The sequence below is a fragment of the Erpetoichthys calabaricus genome, chromosome 12, assembly GCF_900747795.2.
Source record: "Erpetoichthys calabaricus chromosome 12, fErpCal1.3, whole genome shotgun sequence".
In the NCBI taxonomy this organism is placed as follows: domain Eukaryota; kingdom Metazoa; phylum Chordata; class Cladistia; order Polypteriformes; family Polypteridae; genus Erpetoichthys; species Erpetoichthys calabaricus.
In genome coordinates this window covers 125,973,074-125,990,865 of record NC_041405.2, presented here as the reverse complement: position 1 = coordinate 125,990,865, position 17,792 = coordinate 125,973,074, and the positions used below count along the sequence as shown (strand labels likewise).

Here is a 17,792-nt window from a genome sequence, read left to right as displayed (position 1 = left end):
GATGAAGACCCCTGGTAGGGGTTGAAAGCTCAGGAATAAAAACTACTTTATGATACGTGATTCATTTTTTCTCCCTCTGGATCTCCAGCTGCAAATATACATATATATATAAAACAGGGCGTGGTATCAAAAGTGAACAGTAGCCACGCCTTTTCACCAATAAGAATATTTAATACTTCAAACATAAACTCAGTATTTGTCTATTAAACCCTTTTTACTTCATTCACTGTATTTGCATTACCGTCATTTCTAATATAATACATATTCAGAAATTAATGCATAATTATAATCAAAATACGATTTCTTAAATTCTGAACAAAGGGTGGTTAAATACATTGTACTGACCACTGTATACATCAGCTGTTTCTTAACGAAAACAATCACGTCAAGGTTCTTGTAATGAACGAAACCAGTTAATGCATACTTTTCAGGTAATATGCTTTTACAAAACGCCTGCGCAGAAGAGTACCTGGCTGCAGGACGGGCCCATCCCATTACCGGAAGTACGTAAACTTTAGGGCGGGACGTTGCCAGGATTCGCTCCCTTGCTTGGAGGGTGGGCGGAATGGGTCACACCGTGATTGGCCGTTGAGCTGGAAGCTGAACATTTGAAACTAGCGGGCAGTTGAAGTAGAAGAAAGAAGGCGCTCCTACATAAGGCGCCGTAATAGGAGTCTAATTCGGTAAAGAGGCAAAAAAAAATAAAAAAACCAAACCCAAAACTAATACAAAATAACAGTGGCTTGTTTTTGTCAATTTCGGGAAACGTACTGTGCGGAGTACCTGGTACGTTATCTGAAGTTCGTACCTCCACGGAAATTTTAACTTTCTTTCCAGACAGGCCTTTCCGAGTCCAAGTTCTTAAGGAGAACGGTTTCTGGGTGAGCGATCGCTTTATTAATGACATTGTGAGCACAAACCCGAATGATATGTGCAGCGAAATGATGTGAACTGGATTATTTCTTCTTGCATATGCTTTTCTTGTGATGTTATTTTCCAGGGACTGCATTTTCACGTTAAAGGAGTGTCATTAATTGACTTGTCTAAGTGCACAGTTCTGACTGAGAACGTGTTCATCGCGGCTATGAGCAGTACATTGCCTGTTGTTAAAATAATAAATTTGGACTTGCTTTATTTTGAACCGTTTTCACTCACCCCTTTTTATGTGAGTTTGGTTTTTTTGGGAATGATTTGTTTTGATGACCGAGGCGCTGTTGGGGAGTTTATTTTATAGACAACTCAAATGCACTGTACTGCTAAGCGGCCGAATTATTTTTTGGTATGGAAATAACTTATTTCCCAGTTGTTGTTATAGTCCTGTCAAAGCAAGAACTTTGCGCATTTAAATATGCGGTCACTTTTCTTAATATCTGTTTAGTGCACATTGATGTCGGATAACTTTTTAGTCGAATGACACCCAATTAATTGTCCCTTAATATCCAGTGGCGCAGCTGTCATTGTTAAAAGCGTGTTTTCTCTACCGAATGAGTCTCTAGCTGTGTTGTGAAGGTTTGTGTTTATTAGAACTCTTTTAGATTTTGTAAGGACACCGCAAAAAAAAAATATATTACTGTGTAAGGGTGTGTGTAGTTTGATGCAATTTTATTTTTGCATGTACAGTATGTTAAACAATATTTGGCAAGTTGAAAAATGTATCTCAAATGGTTCCCATATTTTGTTGACCAGTTCATCTTTCATCAATCTTTCATTTTTTTTTCCACTTGACGAGGTCTGTTGTAAAGTAGAGAGCATTTTAGTCGTTAAAAATTTGTCAGGGCTGAAAATGTTACAAAACCATTAACTTTGGACTGAATAGTGACGAATAGATTTCTACCCTGAATAAATTCAGACAGGGTAAGGACTCGATTAATGTTTTGTGAAGACTGCCACATAAAGCAAAAATCAGAGCTGGGTTGAAGAAAATGTCATAATTTTCACAATGGCCAATATTATCCATTTGTCAGTTTTCAGTGTTGAATAATGTACTGTTTTGAAAAACCGTTATTTTTATTTATTTATTTATTTTTAAATACTGGTCTGTTTTGTGTTGTATGCATTCAAGTGATTTTTGTGATTAATCATTTACTTGTTTGGATTGTTTAAAAAGTATAGGATAGGCTATAGATAGATAGATAGATAGATATACTGTTGTTTCAGCTGTTTAAAATGATACATGTTTGACACTTTTCCAAATGTGAACACAGAAAGCCTTAAAGGAATACTGCATCCAAGATAATACTAACCTACCAAAATTACAAGGAATTTGTACACCTGCACGCCCCTTCATTGGTTGAAAGTTTTGCTTTAATACACAAAACATGGAATTCTCTTCAATGTCCTTCCCTCTTGACTTCTACTGGTTTTCTCTTAAGTAGTGCTTTAACAATATTTTTTAGCAAACATATAAGTATTTTGCTCATTGTGAACTTACAACTGAATAATTGGATTATGTCACACAAGAGATACAGATTTTTTTTTTCCCCCCTTGGATGTTTTAATCGTGTGTGCTCTTTAGCATTCACTCTCTTTGTAGCCCATTCTATTAGAAACTATCTCTATTAATATTTGTTAACCATCACCTCAAACAACATTGGGTAAGTCACAGGAAAAAAATGATTTTTTGTTGGAGTGTTCCCTTAAAACATATTCGATATGGCCATTTTCGAGCATGGGTCACCTCATTAGATTTCACTCCTTTTTTTCTGGTGAGATTGTAGCATTACACATACCAGTCGGCTGTGCTGTTCTTCTCCTTGCCTGTCTTTCTCTTTGCAGCATCTATTCATTTCCATTGACGTGATTTTCTGTAGCATGTTTCATGATTATTGCGGTTGTTTTAAGAGTGATTTGAATGCTTAGTATACTCACTCCCCTTTAGGATTAAGACAAATTAGTTGTTGTTTTATACCCCTCACATGCGCACACACGTCCATCCACACTCCCAATTCACCCAATCTGAGCATATCTGAGGTTGTGAAAGGAATCCCATACTCACTTGAGGAGAAAGTACAAACGTCACGTGGACAATGAACGGGTGTAAGGTGTAAACCCAGGATGCTAGACCCATAAAGCAGCAGTGCTAATGAATATGCAACCATGTTGAGATGTAGTTTGAGTTTACTCATCTATAAAGCTTGCTAATACTATTTGTCTCTCTTTTCCACCAAACTTTAAGCAACTTTGCAATGAATCGCCTGGATAATATTTGGCACTCCAGTAGGTTTCAGAAACTTGGCACTCCAGTAGGTTTCAGAAACTGGCAACTGGGGAAAACTTTCTTTTTCTCTTAGGCTGCAAGTAATTGTCCTTTGTAAAAGTGAGCACCATTGATTCATAGATTAGCTTTCTATTGGTCTTCAAGTTGGTTGTTCACATCAGGCTTAAATGCTGCCAGCCATATCTTCAGGTTTTTGCAATTAACCTGAATGGTTCAATGATTAATTTTCAAATCACAGATATGCACATTTCAAGCATTTTAGTCAAAAAACATTATTACCCTAAATGGCTTCAGTCTCCTGGCTGGTTTCACAATGGTCTCTGAGAACAGACTTATAGTAATGTATCCTTATTGCAGGGAAATTTTCAACATTTTTTGATTAAAATCTATTACTTCCAGTTTGTTTTTGTTATCATAAATGTACTTTAGACATTGAAGGTATGTTTTGTGTTTGGCTTTCACTTTTTAAATAAGGAAATAGTTTCTGAGATGATTCAACAAAAATAGATAAGTGTTTAGGTTTTTTTTTTTAAATCAAGTAAACATTATACATAGGATGTGAAGGTTTGTTTTTGACATTTTAATACATTTTTGGAGGAAGTTGAGATAACAAAGTTTAGCAGATGGCCATACAATAACTCCACCAGAGCAGGGAAAAGAAGCTAAAAGTAATTTATTCCAAACATTGGCAAGAGGTGTTATATAAATATAATTATTTTTTTTTATACAAACACAAATTTTGGGGTTAACCAATGAAAACTTTAAAACTAAAATGATGCCATTCTCTCCTTCACTGATGACCTGAAAATAGTTCATGTGCATCATGATTGTAAGTGGTGCTAATGGGTACAATGACTTGCATTATCCATATAAATGTAATGTACCAAGACAAACCATATCTGATTTAATGTGGAAGTGACACCCATTATTTTATAGTATATACACTAGTTGGTATGTGCAAGATTGTTTTGCTACTTTTTTGTTTGATTTGTGACATTTTCTTTCCACAGAATTTCCAGAATGGTGAAGGAGGAAGAAAAAATGATTCCCGTCAGGGTTGCATTGCGTTGTCGACCCTTAGTGCCCAAGGAAATTGATGAAGGCTGTCTATCCTGCCTTACATTTGTGCCAGGAGAGCCACAGGTAGGGGTGGGCGGTATGACCAAAATTCTATATCATGGTATTTTTCTAAATTATCCCGGTTTCATGGTATTCGACGGTATTTTTTTCCCCATGCATGAGTGGATGTTAACCACATTTTCCACTGCAATTACTGGCTAAGAATAACCTATTCCACTGTCAAGAGTATTGTACATTGTACAAAAAAAAAAACATTTTAATGTGCACACAAGTATTAATACAGTTTTGCATTGCCCCATAAAGTGATAGTTTTCAAGGGGGTGGCACTAATGGAGAAGGTATCACATTGCATGACTGATGCAGTCAAAATATAGAACCTTTTTATTGAACAAATTTTGCAAAAACAAACTATAATTTTGACAACATATTTTCAACCATACAAAGAGGCATTTAGACTTAGTAAAATATCCAGAAGTGCTTGTCAAAAATTGTATTGCACCGAATATGTCTTAGAAAAGGAATAAATAGTAAATATTTTTTGTAAACCAACTACACTTTCTGTTAATGTTAACAATCTCTGTCCACTGACACGTTAAAGTGACTTTCTAAACAACTTTATCATCATTAAACTGCATAATATTTAAACTAATAAATAATAACAATAAAAAAAATAATAGTATTATTACTGATAGTTGCACTATTACTTCAAGCCCAGGTGCATTACACAGTATTCACCAAATTAAAATAAAATACAACAAGTGCAACTTGGCGATGACATCTTTACCAGCTGAACCATCATTTAGGCAAACTGCATTAATATGGACCTTGCTTCAAGCTAAGCTATACTGGGAAGAAAAAAACAAACTATATGTCGAGAACAAAGTCAACATTTCCACTTTATTCTCATAGTTTACTTCATAATTAAAGTAGAATGTCGTAAACTAAACTTCTTCCTAAAATCAATGTTTAATCAATTACTTAATTTACCCCGTCATAAATTAATGCAGCACATTAAATGCTTTGTGTTACGTTCCCCAACCCAGTGGTTAATCACTACGCTTCTTAAGCGATCACCATACAGAATCCATTCACTTCATGATATTCCTGCTTTCTGAAAATTTAGAATGCTAAGATAAATACTTGATATCATTTTCATGATGAAATGCATTAAAGCAGGTATTACACATGCACGGTAGTGAGGCGGTAGTGCTGCTCCCTCGCAGTAAGGGGTCCCCAGGTGTATGTTCAGTGTAGAGAACTTTATGGCAGGTGTGACGAGGCTCCAAAAAACTGGATGTATGAATACCTATCGCATGGGTTTAACTTAAATATTGTGTAAATGTTGGGTTTGTGATCTACTGGTCGGAGACACGAACACAGAATTCAATGCATGTTCTTCTGAGCGGGCTATCTTTATTGCATGCATGCTGTCTCTATCTGACGTAGGCTACCAAAACCCCAGTTCCTATCCTTCCTTTTTCTTTCACCACATAACCAATCACCACACGATGAACGTCTTTGTGAAATTAAAACTAGTTATAAACTTAGCCCACGGAGTGTTCAGAATTTTAAAAATATCTTCGTTATACATGTTTAATTATGCCATCCACTCAGAGTTGCGCCCATCTCTGAACGAATCACTTAACACAAAGCATTTAATGTGCTATATAACTTATGACGGTGTTTGAGAAAATCTAGTAAATTAAATATTCATTTTATGATGAGGTTTAGTTTACGATGTTCTACTTTAATGACAAATTACGAGAATAAAGTCAAAAGAATATATTCTCGTCATAAGCGTCAAGATTAAAGTGGAAATGTCGAGAATAAAGTCAAAATGTCATCACACTATTACACAGTACCCAGGTACATTACACTGTATTGAAAACAAATAAAACAAGTACAACTTGGCTTGCAGTATTATCCAGTAGTATAGAAACAGTATTTACACATCTGACCTTTTAAAACTAAAGCATCTCCAGGCGACAGATGTGACTGCTTTTTTTCGGCTCTCTGTCCATTTTCACCACGCGGCATACCTATGCTACCGCCCACTATTTGGTGGTGTAGCAGTGAAAAAGAGCCCTAGTGCAACAAATCTGTGTTTAGCGGTGTAGCAATGAAAAAGGTCCTCACTTGAACAGTTTCCCGCTGCGCCACTTTCCGAGCGTCGTTTAGGCAATTTAAACCGGTGTTGCGGTATAAGAAAAATCCATATCATAAAAAAAATAAATAAATAAACAACGGTTTTCGGTATGAACCGGTATACCGCCCAGCACTAGCCACAGGTAACACAAGTCCACATTTGTTAATTAGTGAGGACATTCGTTAAATCTGCTTTTTCTATATTGCTTCTCAGTGTCTCCAAATTATTGTGCTTTTCATAATTTTTATGTGGACACAGTAGTGCAGTGCTTACTGTTTGTTTTACAAAAGTACTGTTTTGGCTTTCATTACTGTGTATTAAATGTTCAAAGACATGTCTGTTAGGCTAATTGTTACTTCTAAATTTGCTCCATTTGGTTTTGTGAAAAGGTACTCCGAGTGAATGGCACTTTGTCCAAGATTGGTTCCTGTCCTGCACTTGAGGCTGCCAGAAAGAATTATGATCTCACTAGGATACTGAACTAAATGAGCGAGAATGTTTTGTTACAACCTTTATTTTACAGTATGTAGAATACATGTAACTGTTGACAGTCCAAAGCATACATAAGTATAATTTGTACTGTTCAATTGCTAAGCAAAAATGTGTATACTGTACATTAATCCTCATGTTTTTGTTACTTATTGCTTCGGGTCTTAGAGGCCGAATGCTCTGTGTAAAAGTGTAAAATTTGTTTTACACATTTCCCAAATGCTTCTGAAGTGTTGGAGCAAATTTTTTGAATCTACTTTACAGTGCATGCAACAGGGTCAGGATATGAGGGGAGGATGCTCCCAGTTCTTAATGTGGATCTTCATCAGAGCATTACCTAACTTCCACATTAAAACTCTTCTGTGGTTCAGTTTAGCAATTTAAGTTATTGATTATTTCACTTCAAACATTCCATATAACACAAGCATTGTTAGTGTTCACATGAGTGATGTTATTAACAAGTAAAAAAAAAAAATAAACAACCAAAAGCATTGTCAGTCTTTTGTTTGCAGCTGTATATGGTAATGAACATATCCACGTTTTCTCATACATCTTTACTTCTCATTATACTCTAGTACCATTTCAGGTGTTTGGTTCTCTGTGTTGCTCACAGGTATGTCCTTGTGCGTTGTGCTCAGCATGGGCAAGATTATTAAAATGCATTACATATAACCATATTTTATAGCCTACATCTCCAAAATTCCAAACAATACAAGTGTATCATTTTTTTCTCTGAACTTTCTTACAAAAACTTGGAGATTTCATGAAGTATCAATGTGTTAAAGAAATGGCAGATATATTTTCTGGAGTAATTAAAGAGACTGTGGGGTCTGTAGGGCCTTAAATCTAAGATAAGGGTTAGTATTGTTGCATGCTGATGATTTACAAATACAATCTTCTTTATGCATTTTAATCTCCAACCCCGATATTTCTTTTTCTTCTTGCTCAGATCTTTCCCCATTGCTATTCCTAACATTTTTGTCTTCTGCATATTGTTAAAGTAATTTAAGGTCTGATGAAAGTTTAAATTTTTTGTTCGATGTTACTCCCAAAATATCGCACGCAAAGATCTACTTTGTGCTAGCACTTGTCTAATACACCTATAGTTACTCCTTTCTTACTTTAAGTAGGCAGATCAAAGTAGCATCTTGGCCAGATGTAAGAAGGCAAAATAGTATTGCAGAAATTGATAGGTTTGTCTGGCTCAGAGAATATAACCATACTTGAAGTCGCTTATTGGTGTCTTGTTGCTTTTTACATTTTTTAAAATGTAAACTGAAAATATATTTTCATTGAACTACTAAAATGTTGGGGTGATTATGCCAATCCTGCATTTTCAAGGTCTATTGCACTCTCAGATAGAAGTTGTAAGATTGTTTTTGAGGTTGGGTTGCTTTCATTTAGTTAGTGGAGGATAACCCATTGTTTTTTTTTTCTGCCTTTGCAGGTGATTGTTGGCAATAATAAACCTTTTACTTATGACTATGTATATGATCCCATGACTGAACAGGAGGAAGTGTTTAACACTTCAGTTGTACCACTACTGACTGGCCTGTTCAAAGGTAATTAAGAGTATCTTTTGCTTCTCTGATAGCACTTTAACAGTTTCTACTTCTAGTATTATAATATTTGGCAAAGTTTTTTGTTTTTCTTATTTAATAAGCAACACTACTAACAATGTGTAGTGGAGCTCAGCCCGTCACACATTAACAGGCTACTTAAAGTGCAATACTTGGTAAGTTGGTGCATGTATTTAAATATGTTTTGTGTTGTAAAACACTGCTTAGTATTTGTGTTAAATATTCTTTTAACAATCTTTTAGTTTGCATCTTTTTATCATTGTTGAATAACTGGATTCCCTTTCCTTTAGTCAGTTTTGTAGTTTTAACACATATGCTTTGTTTTCAATTAGGTGATGCTTGCTTAAGAATTCATTTCCTTGATTCTTTCAATTTAGTCTGCAGTCCTGGAGAAATCCTAGTACCTCTAATTCAGACATGTTTGCATTATCTAATAACTACAGGTTTTAGATTAAAAAAAAAATTTAAAGGGGTAAATTGATAACTTGCATTCATGGTTATTCTGGTAGCAAGGTTTAGCAAGTCTAAAAACTATTCTGTATGGAATGCCAGCCCATTACAAGGCTAGTTCATGCTTATGCCCACACATATATACAAGACTAATTTTGTACTTGCCAGTTAACCTAATCAGCATGTCTTTAGAGATGTTCGAGAAGTTCCAACCAGACACCAGACCATTCACACTCTGCACAATTTGAATGCCTTGTATCCATCAGGTGTCCGCTCTAGCCATTGTCCTTTTAATAATATTATTAAAAGCTGTAAAATAATATGGTAGGCTAATCCAAAGCCTTCCAGGGTTTTCCTCCTCGCCGTAAAGTTACTAGAAATAATTGTATCATAATTATTTAACATTAAACTGCAAAATGTGCTGAACCTGTGTGTTAGTTTCATAATTGACTGTGCATATGCCCTTTTAATAGTATACTTTTGCTTCATAGAAACATGCATGTAGGACAGCAGCCCATCACAGAGTGAAAACACATACACCCTGTTATATATCGGGTCAATTTAGGATCTCCAACCCACACAAATAGGAGAATGTGCAAACTCCCCATTTGGAGCACCCAGTACTTGAGCTCCTGCCTCCTTGCTGCAAGGCAGCAGCACTTTCATTGTGGCAACACACCACTATGGTCTCATATTGATTGAAACCCCTGCTTCAAACTTGTGGCATTGCCCCGAAGCTAAATCTAGATAATGTGCTTTTAATGATATGTAGATGATGTACATGCTTGAAATCAGTTTCTACAGTTGAAAAATTATAACTGGGATCAGTAATATTTGGCACCTTTTTCATTATACAGATGCAAACTTTGCTGCACTTTTCTGCTTGCCCATGTAATCTTTTTGGGGTGAAATCGTAATTTTTTTTATTTTTTTTTTTTTATGGTTTTAAAACATAAATTGCAATGTACAGTATTTGTGTCATGACTCAAGTAATGTGATAATATATCATGGCATAACCGGTGGTTCCCACCTTGAATAACAAAATAATGTGCCTAAATTGTGAAATTTATATTCTTACAGAAATATCATAACATCCATATGATTACATCCCTCTTACTATTTGCAAAATACAGACAAAATTACAGTGCATCCTAATTTATTTTTTTATGTATTTTTTTATAAAGTGAATTGTTTCTCTCTTTACACTTTAGGTTATAATGCAACAGTGCTGGCATATGGACAGACTGGGTCAGGAAAAACCTTTTCTATGGGAGGTACATACACTTCAGCCCAAGAAAATGAACCTTCTGTAGGAGTTATCCCCAGAGTGATCAACAGGCTATTCCAAGAAAAGTCAAAGAGGCAAGACTGTGAGACCACATTCAGTGTTTCCTATCTAGAGGTAAGGGACAGTTATTTGCAGTCATGTAGTAACTCATTTTAGTTTCATGCTGAAATTTTATATATATATATTTCAGATTTATAATGAAGAAATTTTAGATCTGTTATGTACTGCCAAGGAAAAGCCAAGCATTAATATTCGGGAGGATCCTAAGGAAGGCATAAAGGTATTTATATAATGGTGTAGGTGAGCTGTGGTGTGTGCATTGTGTGTATTGTATACAGTTTTATGTATATTTTTTTAATTAAATACCTGACATTTAAGCAACAGTATTAAAAATAGGCCAAGCCTTATGTTCTAGACTACCTGGTACAAACAATACCTGGCAAAGTTGTGACACCTCTTCTAACTTCAAAATAGTATTTGAGGCCATCGTCACAGGTCTTTGTAATTTTGGGAAACATTCATTTAGAATTTTCTAGTATCTGAAATACTCTCGGCGACTGTGGTTGGAGCAAAGGATATTTGTATTGTATAAAATGTCTTACTGCTTGCTTAGTGATGATTTTCATTGCAAAAGATATTTATATGAAATTGAGGGGGTTTTTTTGTTTTTGTTTTTTGCTTCACTTAGATTTTTGACCTCTTCCAGTTAATTTTTTTTATACCCATTCAATTATACTTTTCCTTAGATTGTTGGGTTGACAGAAAAAGATGTGTGTAGTGCTCCTGAAATGGTGGGTTGCTTGGAACAGGGAAATGCTGCTCGCACAGTTGCATCTACTGCTATGAATTCTGCGTCTTCACGCTCCCATGCAATATTTACTATTACTATTGAACTGAGAAAGGGACAGGACAAGTGAGTATATACTGCATTTCTATATTAACTTTGGTTATCCATTGATTCTGTTTTTCAATGCACATCAACACTGCTAAATGTACCAATGAACTAGTTTAAAACCGGTTTGATGTGCTGTAGAAAAATACTGTGTATGGTCTCTGTATGACTTTATGTAAGCATAGAAATTTGCCAATTTAGTGCATATTAAGATCTGGGATGAAAGAACTAGGTGCAGTGCTATACAGTAATCCCTCCTCCATCGCGGGGGTTGTGTTCCAGAGCCACCCGCGAAATAAGAAAATCTGCGAAGTAGAAACCATGTGTTTATATGGTTATTTTTATATTGTCATGCTTGGGTCACAGATTTGCGCAGAAACACAGGAGGTTGTAGAGAGACAGGAACGTTATTCAAACACTGCAAACAAACATTTGTCTCTTTTTCAAAAGTTTAAACTGTGCTCCATGACAAGACAGAGATGACAGTTCTGTCTCACAATTAAAAGAATGCAAACATATCGTCCTCTTCAAAGGAGTGCGTGTCAGGAGCACAGAATGTCACATAGATAGAGAAAACAATCTCTAGCAAACAAATCAATAGGGCTGTTTGGCTTTTAAGTATGCGAAGCACTGCGGCACAAAGCTGTTGAAGGCGGCAGCTCACACCCCCTCCGTCAGGAGCAGAGAGAGGGAGAGAGAGAGAGAGAGTCTGTTTTTCAGTCAAAAATCAATACGTGCCCTTCGAGCTTTTAAGTATGAGAAGCACTGTGCAGCATGTCGTTTCAGGAAGCAGCTGCACAAAAGATAGCAACGTGAAGATAATCTTTCAGCATTTTTAGACGAGCGTCCATATCGTCTAGGTGTGCGAACAGCCCCCCTGCTCAATCCCCATACGTCAGGATCACAGATAGTCAGCGCAAGAGAGAGAGAAAAGTAAGCAATCTAGCTTCTCAGCCATCTGCCAGTAGCGTCCCTTGTATGAAATCAACTGGGCAAACCAACTGAGGAAGCATGTACCAGAAATTAAAAGACCCATTGTCCGCAGAAATCCGCGAACCAGCAAAAAATCTGCGATATATATTTAAATATGCTTACATATAAAATCCGCGATGGAGTGAAGCCGCGAAAGGTGAAGCGCGATATAGCGAGGGATCACTGTATACAGTATGTGAACATAGAGGACCTTGCAAACAGCCACTATTGTCATACAGTGCTTTTGTGAAGTTTCTGTGCATAACTTTGACGAAGGTATATACATGTTGTTTTTTTTAATAATATGTAATAATGTGTTAAATTAATATATTAGCTGTAATTGAATTAATACTAGAATGTATATTCACTTTTTTCTGTTCAGTACTGACCTCTCCCCCTTCACAGCGCATCACTTTTTCCACATTTTATGTTACAGCCTTATTCCAAAATGGATTAAATTCATTTTTTTCCTCAGAATTCTACACCCAACACCCCATAATGACAACATGAAAAAAGTTTACTTGAGATTTTTGCAAATTTATTAAAAATAAAATAATTGAGAGAGCACATGTACACAAGTATTCACAGCCTTTGCCATGAAGCTCAAAATTGAGCTCAGGTGCATCCTGTTTCCCCTGATCATCCTCGAGATGTTTCTGCAGCTTAATTGGAGTCCAACCAACTGAATTTACCACAGGTGGACATGATTTGGAAAGGCACACACCTGTCTATATAAGGTCCCACAGTTGACAGTTCATGTCAGAGCACAAGCTAAGCATGAAGTCAAAGGAATTGTCTGTAGACCTCTGAGACAGGATTGTCTCGAGGCACATATCTGGGGAAGGTTACAGAAAAATTTCTGCTGCTTTGAAGGTCCCAATGAGCGCGGTGGCCTCCATCATCCGTAAGTGGAAGAAGTTCAAAACCACCAGGACTCTTCCTAGAGCTGGCCGGCCATCTAAACTGAGCGATCGGGGGAGAAGGACCTTAGTCAGGGAGGTGACCAAGAACCTGATGGTCACTCTGTCAGAGCTCCAGAGGTCCTCTGTGGAGAGAGGAGAACCTTCCAGAAGGACAACCATCTCTGCAGCAATCCACCAATCAGGCCTGTATGGTAGAGTGGCCAGACGGAAGCCACTCCTTAGTAAAAGGCACATGGCAGCCCGCCTGGAGTTTGCGAAAAGGCACCTGAAGGACTCTCAGACCATGAGAAAGAAAATTCTCTGGTCTGATGAGACAAAGATTGAACTCTTTGGTGTGAATGCCAGGCGTCACCAGGTCAATACCATCCCTACAGTGAAGCATGGTGGTGGCAGCATCATGCTGTGGGGATGTTTTTCAGTGGCAGGAACTGGGAGACTAGTCAGGATAAAGGGAAAGATGACTGCAGCAATGTACAGAGACATCCTGGATGAAAACCTGCTCCAGAGCACTCTTGACCTCAGACTGGGGCGACGGTTCATCTTTCAGCAGGACAATGACCCTAAGCACACAGCCAAGATATCAAAGGAGTGGCTTCAGGACAACTCTGTGAATGTCCTTGAGTGGCCCAGCCAGAGCCCAGACTTGAATCCGATTGAACATCTCTGGAGGGATCTGAAAATGGCTGTGCACCGACGCTTCCCATCCAGCCTGATGGAGCTTGAGAGGTGCTGCAAAGAGGAATGGGCGAAACTGGCCAAGGATAGGTGTGCCAAGCTTGTGGCATCATATTCAAAAAGACTTGAGGCAGTAATTGCTGCCAAAGGTGCATCAACAAAGTATTGAACAAAGGCTGTGAATACTTACATACATGTGATTTCTCAGTTTTTTTTATCTACTGTATATATATAAAATCCCTATGTGCTTCCAGGAGTCCGTGTGTGGGTGTCTTCTGATGAAGTGCGCATGCGCGGGGCACGGTGCGATATTACTGTCAGAGAAAGTTAGAGGCGTTTTACGGAAATACAAACCAGTATTACTGCGAGAGGAAATTAAAGGTACACAATACAGTGACGCATATTACAGCCACATACAAGCCAGTATTACTGTCCGAGGAGATTAAAGGCATATTACCGACGCACACGCCTGTATTACCGCCAGAAAAAATTAAAGGTATATTACGGACGTACAAGACGGTATCCTTCAATAAGGGTGCGCACAAAAAGACGAGCCTCAAAAGGGCGACCTCAATTGGGTGCAGCGAATAAAGGCGCGCTCAATTGAGGTCACCTTTTTGAAGCTCGCCTTTTTGTGCGCGCCCTTATTGAATTCAGCCGTACAAGACAGTATCACTGTCACAGAAAATTAAAGACACACAATACACGGCGGCAGCCCACGAAGAACGGTCAGCTCAGCAAGTAAACATCAACAAAAGAAAGGCTGAAAGAGAGAAAAATACGACCAACAAAAAGAATGAGGTCAAAGTCCCTTGCCATTTAATATAGACTGTTCCTACTAATGTGTATGCACTACTGTTCTAGCGCCCGTTATTATAATGGGCTAAATGACTAGTTTGTAATAAATTTGCAAAAACCTCAAGTAAACTTTTTTCACGTTTTCATTATGGGGTATTGTGTGTAGAATTCTGAGGAAAAAAATTAATCCATTTTGGAATAAGGCTGTAACATAACAAAATGTGGAAAAAGTGATGCGCTGTGAATACTTTCCGGATGCACTGTGTGTGTGTATATGTGTATATGTATACATACATGTATGTATGTATGTATGTATGTGTATATGTGTGTGTGTGTGTGTGTGTGTATGTATATATATATATATATATATATATGTGTATATATTTATGCATTACTGTATATAGAAGAATTAACTGGATAGGACTGACAAGCTTTATTGGGGTGAATGGTCTATTCTCTTCTAGATTGTTCTAATTTACATGTATATATGTGTATATGTGTGTGTATTTATTTATTGGCAAGCTTCATGTGAAGTTGAGCTTACAATTGGAAACCATAACAAAAAAGACTAATACAGTACACACCCAGAATTCGCGGTGGTTACGTTCCTAGAGAACCCCCGAATTGTGGATAAAACACGAATTTTGGATGTGGTTAAAAAAAAAAAAAGCCTATTTTTATAGTTTAAACCATAAATATGCCCCCAAAACACTTTAGTTTAATTTCAAGCTCAGCTTAATACATTACCTAAAAATAAAGAATGTAAAGATAAACCTGTATATTGTACTTCTAGGTCTCCCACAGTGCTAGAATGTAAAATACTGATGTTACCGCTATATGTACTGTAATTCATGCAATTGTGTTTTCATTGCCAGAAGCCTTAGAAGGTGCAGGGCGTTTTCAGCAGCATCTTGAGGCTTTAACCCTTAAACTGCCACATACTTGGGGGTTAATGCATCCCTGGACGCCAAATACTTTTTTGCCGCACTTTTTAAGTAAACGTCACAGTTCACAAAGAAAAAGTGAAATTTTAATGGAACACTTTTTTTTTTTTTTTTTCCCCCCATATGCAAAGAGCGTCAATTACTGCAACACTGATTATTTTACACACTGCTAATGAACTATAAAAACTATTTAAAAAACCTACTGGAACAATATGTACAAGGTGCAACTGATACCATGGATGAAATTCAGTAAATTACCGAGCCAACTGCGCTTGAACTGGCCGCACGCAAGCACACAGAGGTAAGCGCTAATGCTTGCAGGCTAGTCTAGTGCAGCAGCTCAATCCCAGGGACAGTGAGGCTGCAGGGTGTCACGCTTGAGTCACAGAATTGCACCTACTGCTAGTTCCTGAAATGGTGAAGACGGGTGGATGGGTTCAGGAGCACTCCTTTCTTGGCAGGATGGCCATGAATCCACTTACAGTCCTCATGTACACAGGCAGACGGCAGGCAATCCAGACGCCAACCACTAAATGATCCAGGACAAAATGAATAAATACAGGTAACCCAACAGAAGGCAGACAGACATGAACTTGAAACAGAAATTACAAAAACTTTTTTTTTTTTTTTTTTTTTTTTGCATTTGGTCACCGGCCCCCTTTTTAAAAGCCACGCTGACATCCTTTGACCCCAATAACCCCAGCACCCTCAGCAGAAGCCCAATCCGAGCCATTGCATGGACTGCTGGGAGTTGCAGTTTCAAATTCTATTGGCTACTTTCACCATCCCAAGACGTGTTTTCCTATACAGTTGCTTCCTGTTCTCTGTACAGTACAGCAGTACTGCGGAAAAAAACATAATTGCGGAGGATATTTGCGGTTTCCGCTAACGGTTATTAGATCTAAGGAAAAATCCGCGAACTCTGAACTGCGACTTTGCGGGGATCTACTGTAGTTGCATAACTATGGTTTTAAGGAAAATGAAGAAAATCTGTTTTAATTGGGATATACAGCTGTGATACTTTCCCATCATTGAAACTAGTTTGACTCTTTATACTGTGAATTAAAACCAGTATTTTATTAGTTTCATTTAAATTAATGAAATAAATACTTGTTTAACTTTGTTTAATTTGGATTTACTACAGAAGTATTATATGCCGCTCCAAGCTGCACTTAGTGGATCTGGCTGGTTCTGAGAGACAAAAAAAAACAAAAGCTGAAGGGGATCGTTTAAAAGAAGGTAGAAGCAAATTTTACTTTAAGTTTGAACCTGCAATGTACTTAATTCATTTATTATATTTTATTTTTTCTCTTACTGGTGATTTTCAGGAATTAATATCAACCGTGGTTTGCTGTCATTGGGGAATGTGATCAGTGCTCTTGGTGATGAAAGTAAAAAAGGAAGTTTTGTGCCTTACAGAGATTCTAAACTAACTCGTCTATTACAAGGTACACATCCTTAGCTCTTTATAAATGAGGATTAAGGTACAAGAGGTGGTGATATAAAGTATTTGCAAGATGCCTAATTACAAACAGAATATCAATTATTTATTTTAGGTGAGTGTATAAACTGAGCTTTTAGTCTGTGTGGAAGATTTCTTCGTACCGACAGTATTTACCCAGTTCTTAAGAAGCAGAGCAATAGTAAAATCGTTTTCTTATGCGTTTAAATGGGTGTTTATTATTCTTCATTCAGATTATTCCATGTTTAACAAATGTGGCCTTCAAAGTCTATGAAAGTTAGTTGGTAACATCCACAAGTAACCACATCAATGACCAAAAAAAAGTTTTCTCCATTCCTTATTTGAATTTCTAAAAATCTCCCCTGTAAGCACTTGAGAAGCTTTTATTTGCCCCTAAATGTTGACAATTTTATATCATATAATAGAGGGATAAATTAAATTTTTGCCACTAGAAGAATAAGTATATGAGGAATAGTAGAATGTTATATGGAAATGAGAGATGGCCAATAGCGGTTGGAAAGAACAGATGAGAATGATTGGGTGAACGTGTGAAGTGTCGCAGAGTGAAAGAATATGAATGTTGAATTAAGAGAAAGACTGAGGCACTGATGGATTTTGTGCATTGAGTTGGAGAAACTCATTATGGTGTTTTAGACATGGCGCGAAAGGCAGAAGATGATTTCCGACGTGTATCATGGTGGAGGGGATAAATTACTGAAGGAAGCAGAAAACTACGATATAGTTTGAGTTGATGTTGTATATGAAGTGAACAGATCTTACCTTCAAAGAATACTTGGCACCATTTAGAGTGAAGTGAAAAGATCTTAGTTAAAACTTCAAAGGTTGCATCAGGATTTGAAACAAAGTTTAACATGG

General features: G+C 37.2%; 1 protein-coding gene across 3 annotated transcripts in view; it reads left to right on the top strand.

Annotated features, from left to right (window-relative positions):
* The first annotated feature begins 569 nt into the window (after window positions 1-569).
* kif4 (kinesin family member 4) overlaps window positions 570-17,792 on the top strand; it is a 69,695-nt gene continuing 52,472 nt past the window's right edge. The window contains exons 1-8 of one of the 3 annotated variants that reach the window (XM_028816108.2): window positions 570-683; window positions 4,228-4,360; window positions 8,380-8,494; window positions 10,174-10,364; window positions 10,441-10,530; window positions 10,997-11,163; window positions 16,599-16,693; window positions 16,783-16,902. In XM_028816108.2, coding sequence (XP_028671941.1) covers window positions 4,238-4,360; window positions 8,380-8,494; window positions 10,174-10,364; window positions 10,441-10,530; window positions 10,997-11,163; window positions 16,599-16,693; window positions 16,783-16,902 — 901 coding nt within the window. In that variant the 5' untranslated portion in view covers window positions 570-683; window positions 4,228-4,237. Of the gene's footprint in view, window positions 882-4,227; window positions 4,361-8,379; window positions 8,495-10,173; window positions 10,365-10,440; window positions 10,531-10,996; window positions 11,164-16,598; window positions 16,694-16,782; window positions 16,903-17,792 lie in introns of all 3 variants that reach the window. The other 2 variants (XM_028816107.2, XM_028816106.2) reach the window with 2 other exon arrangements.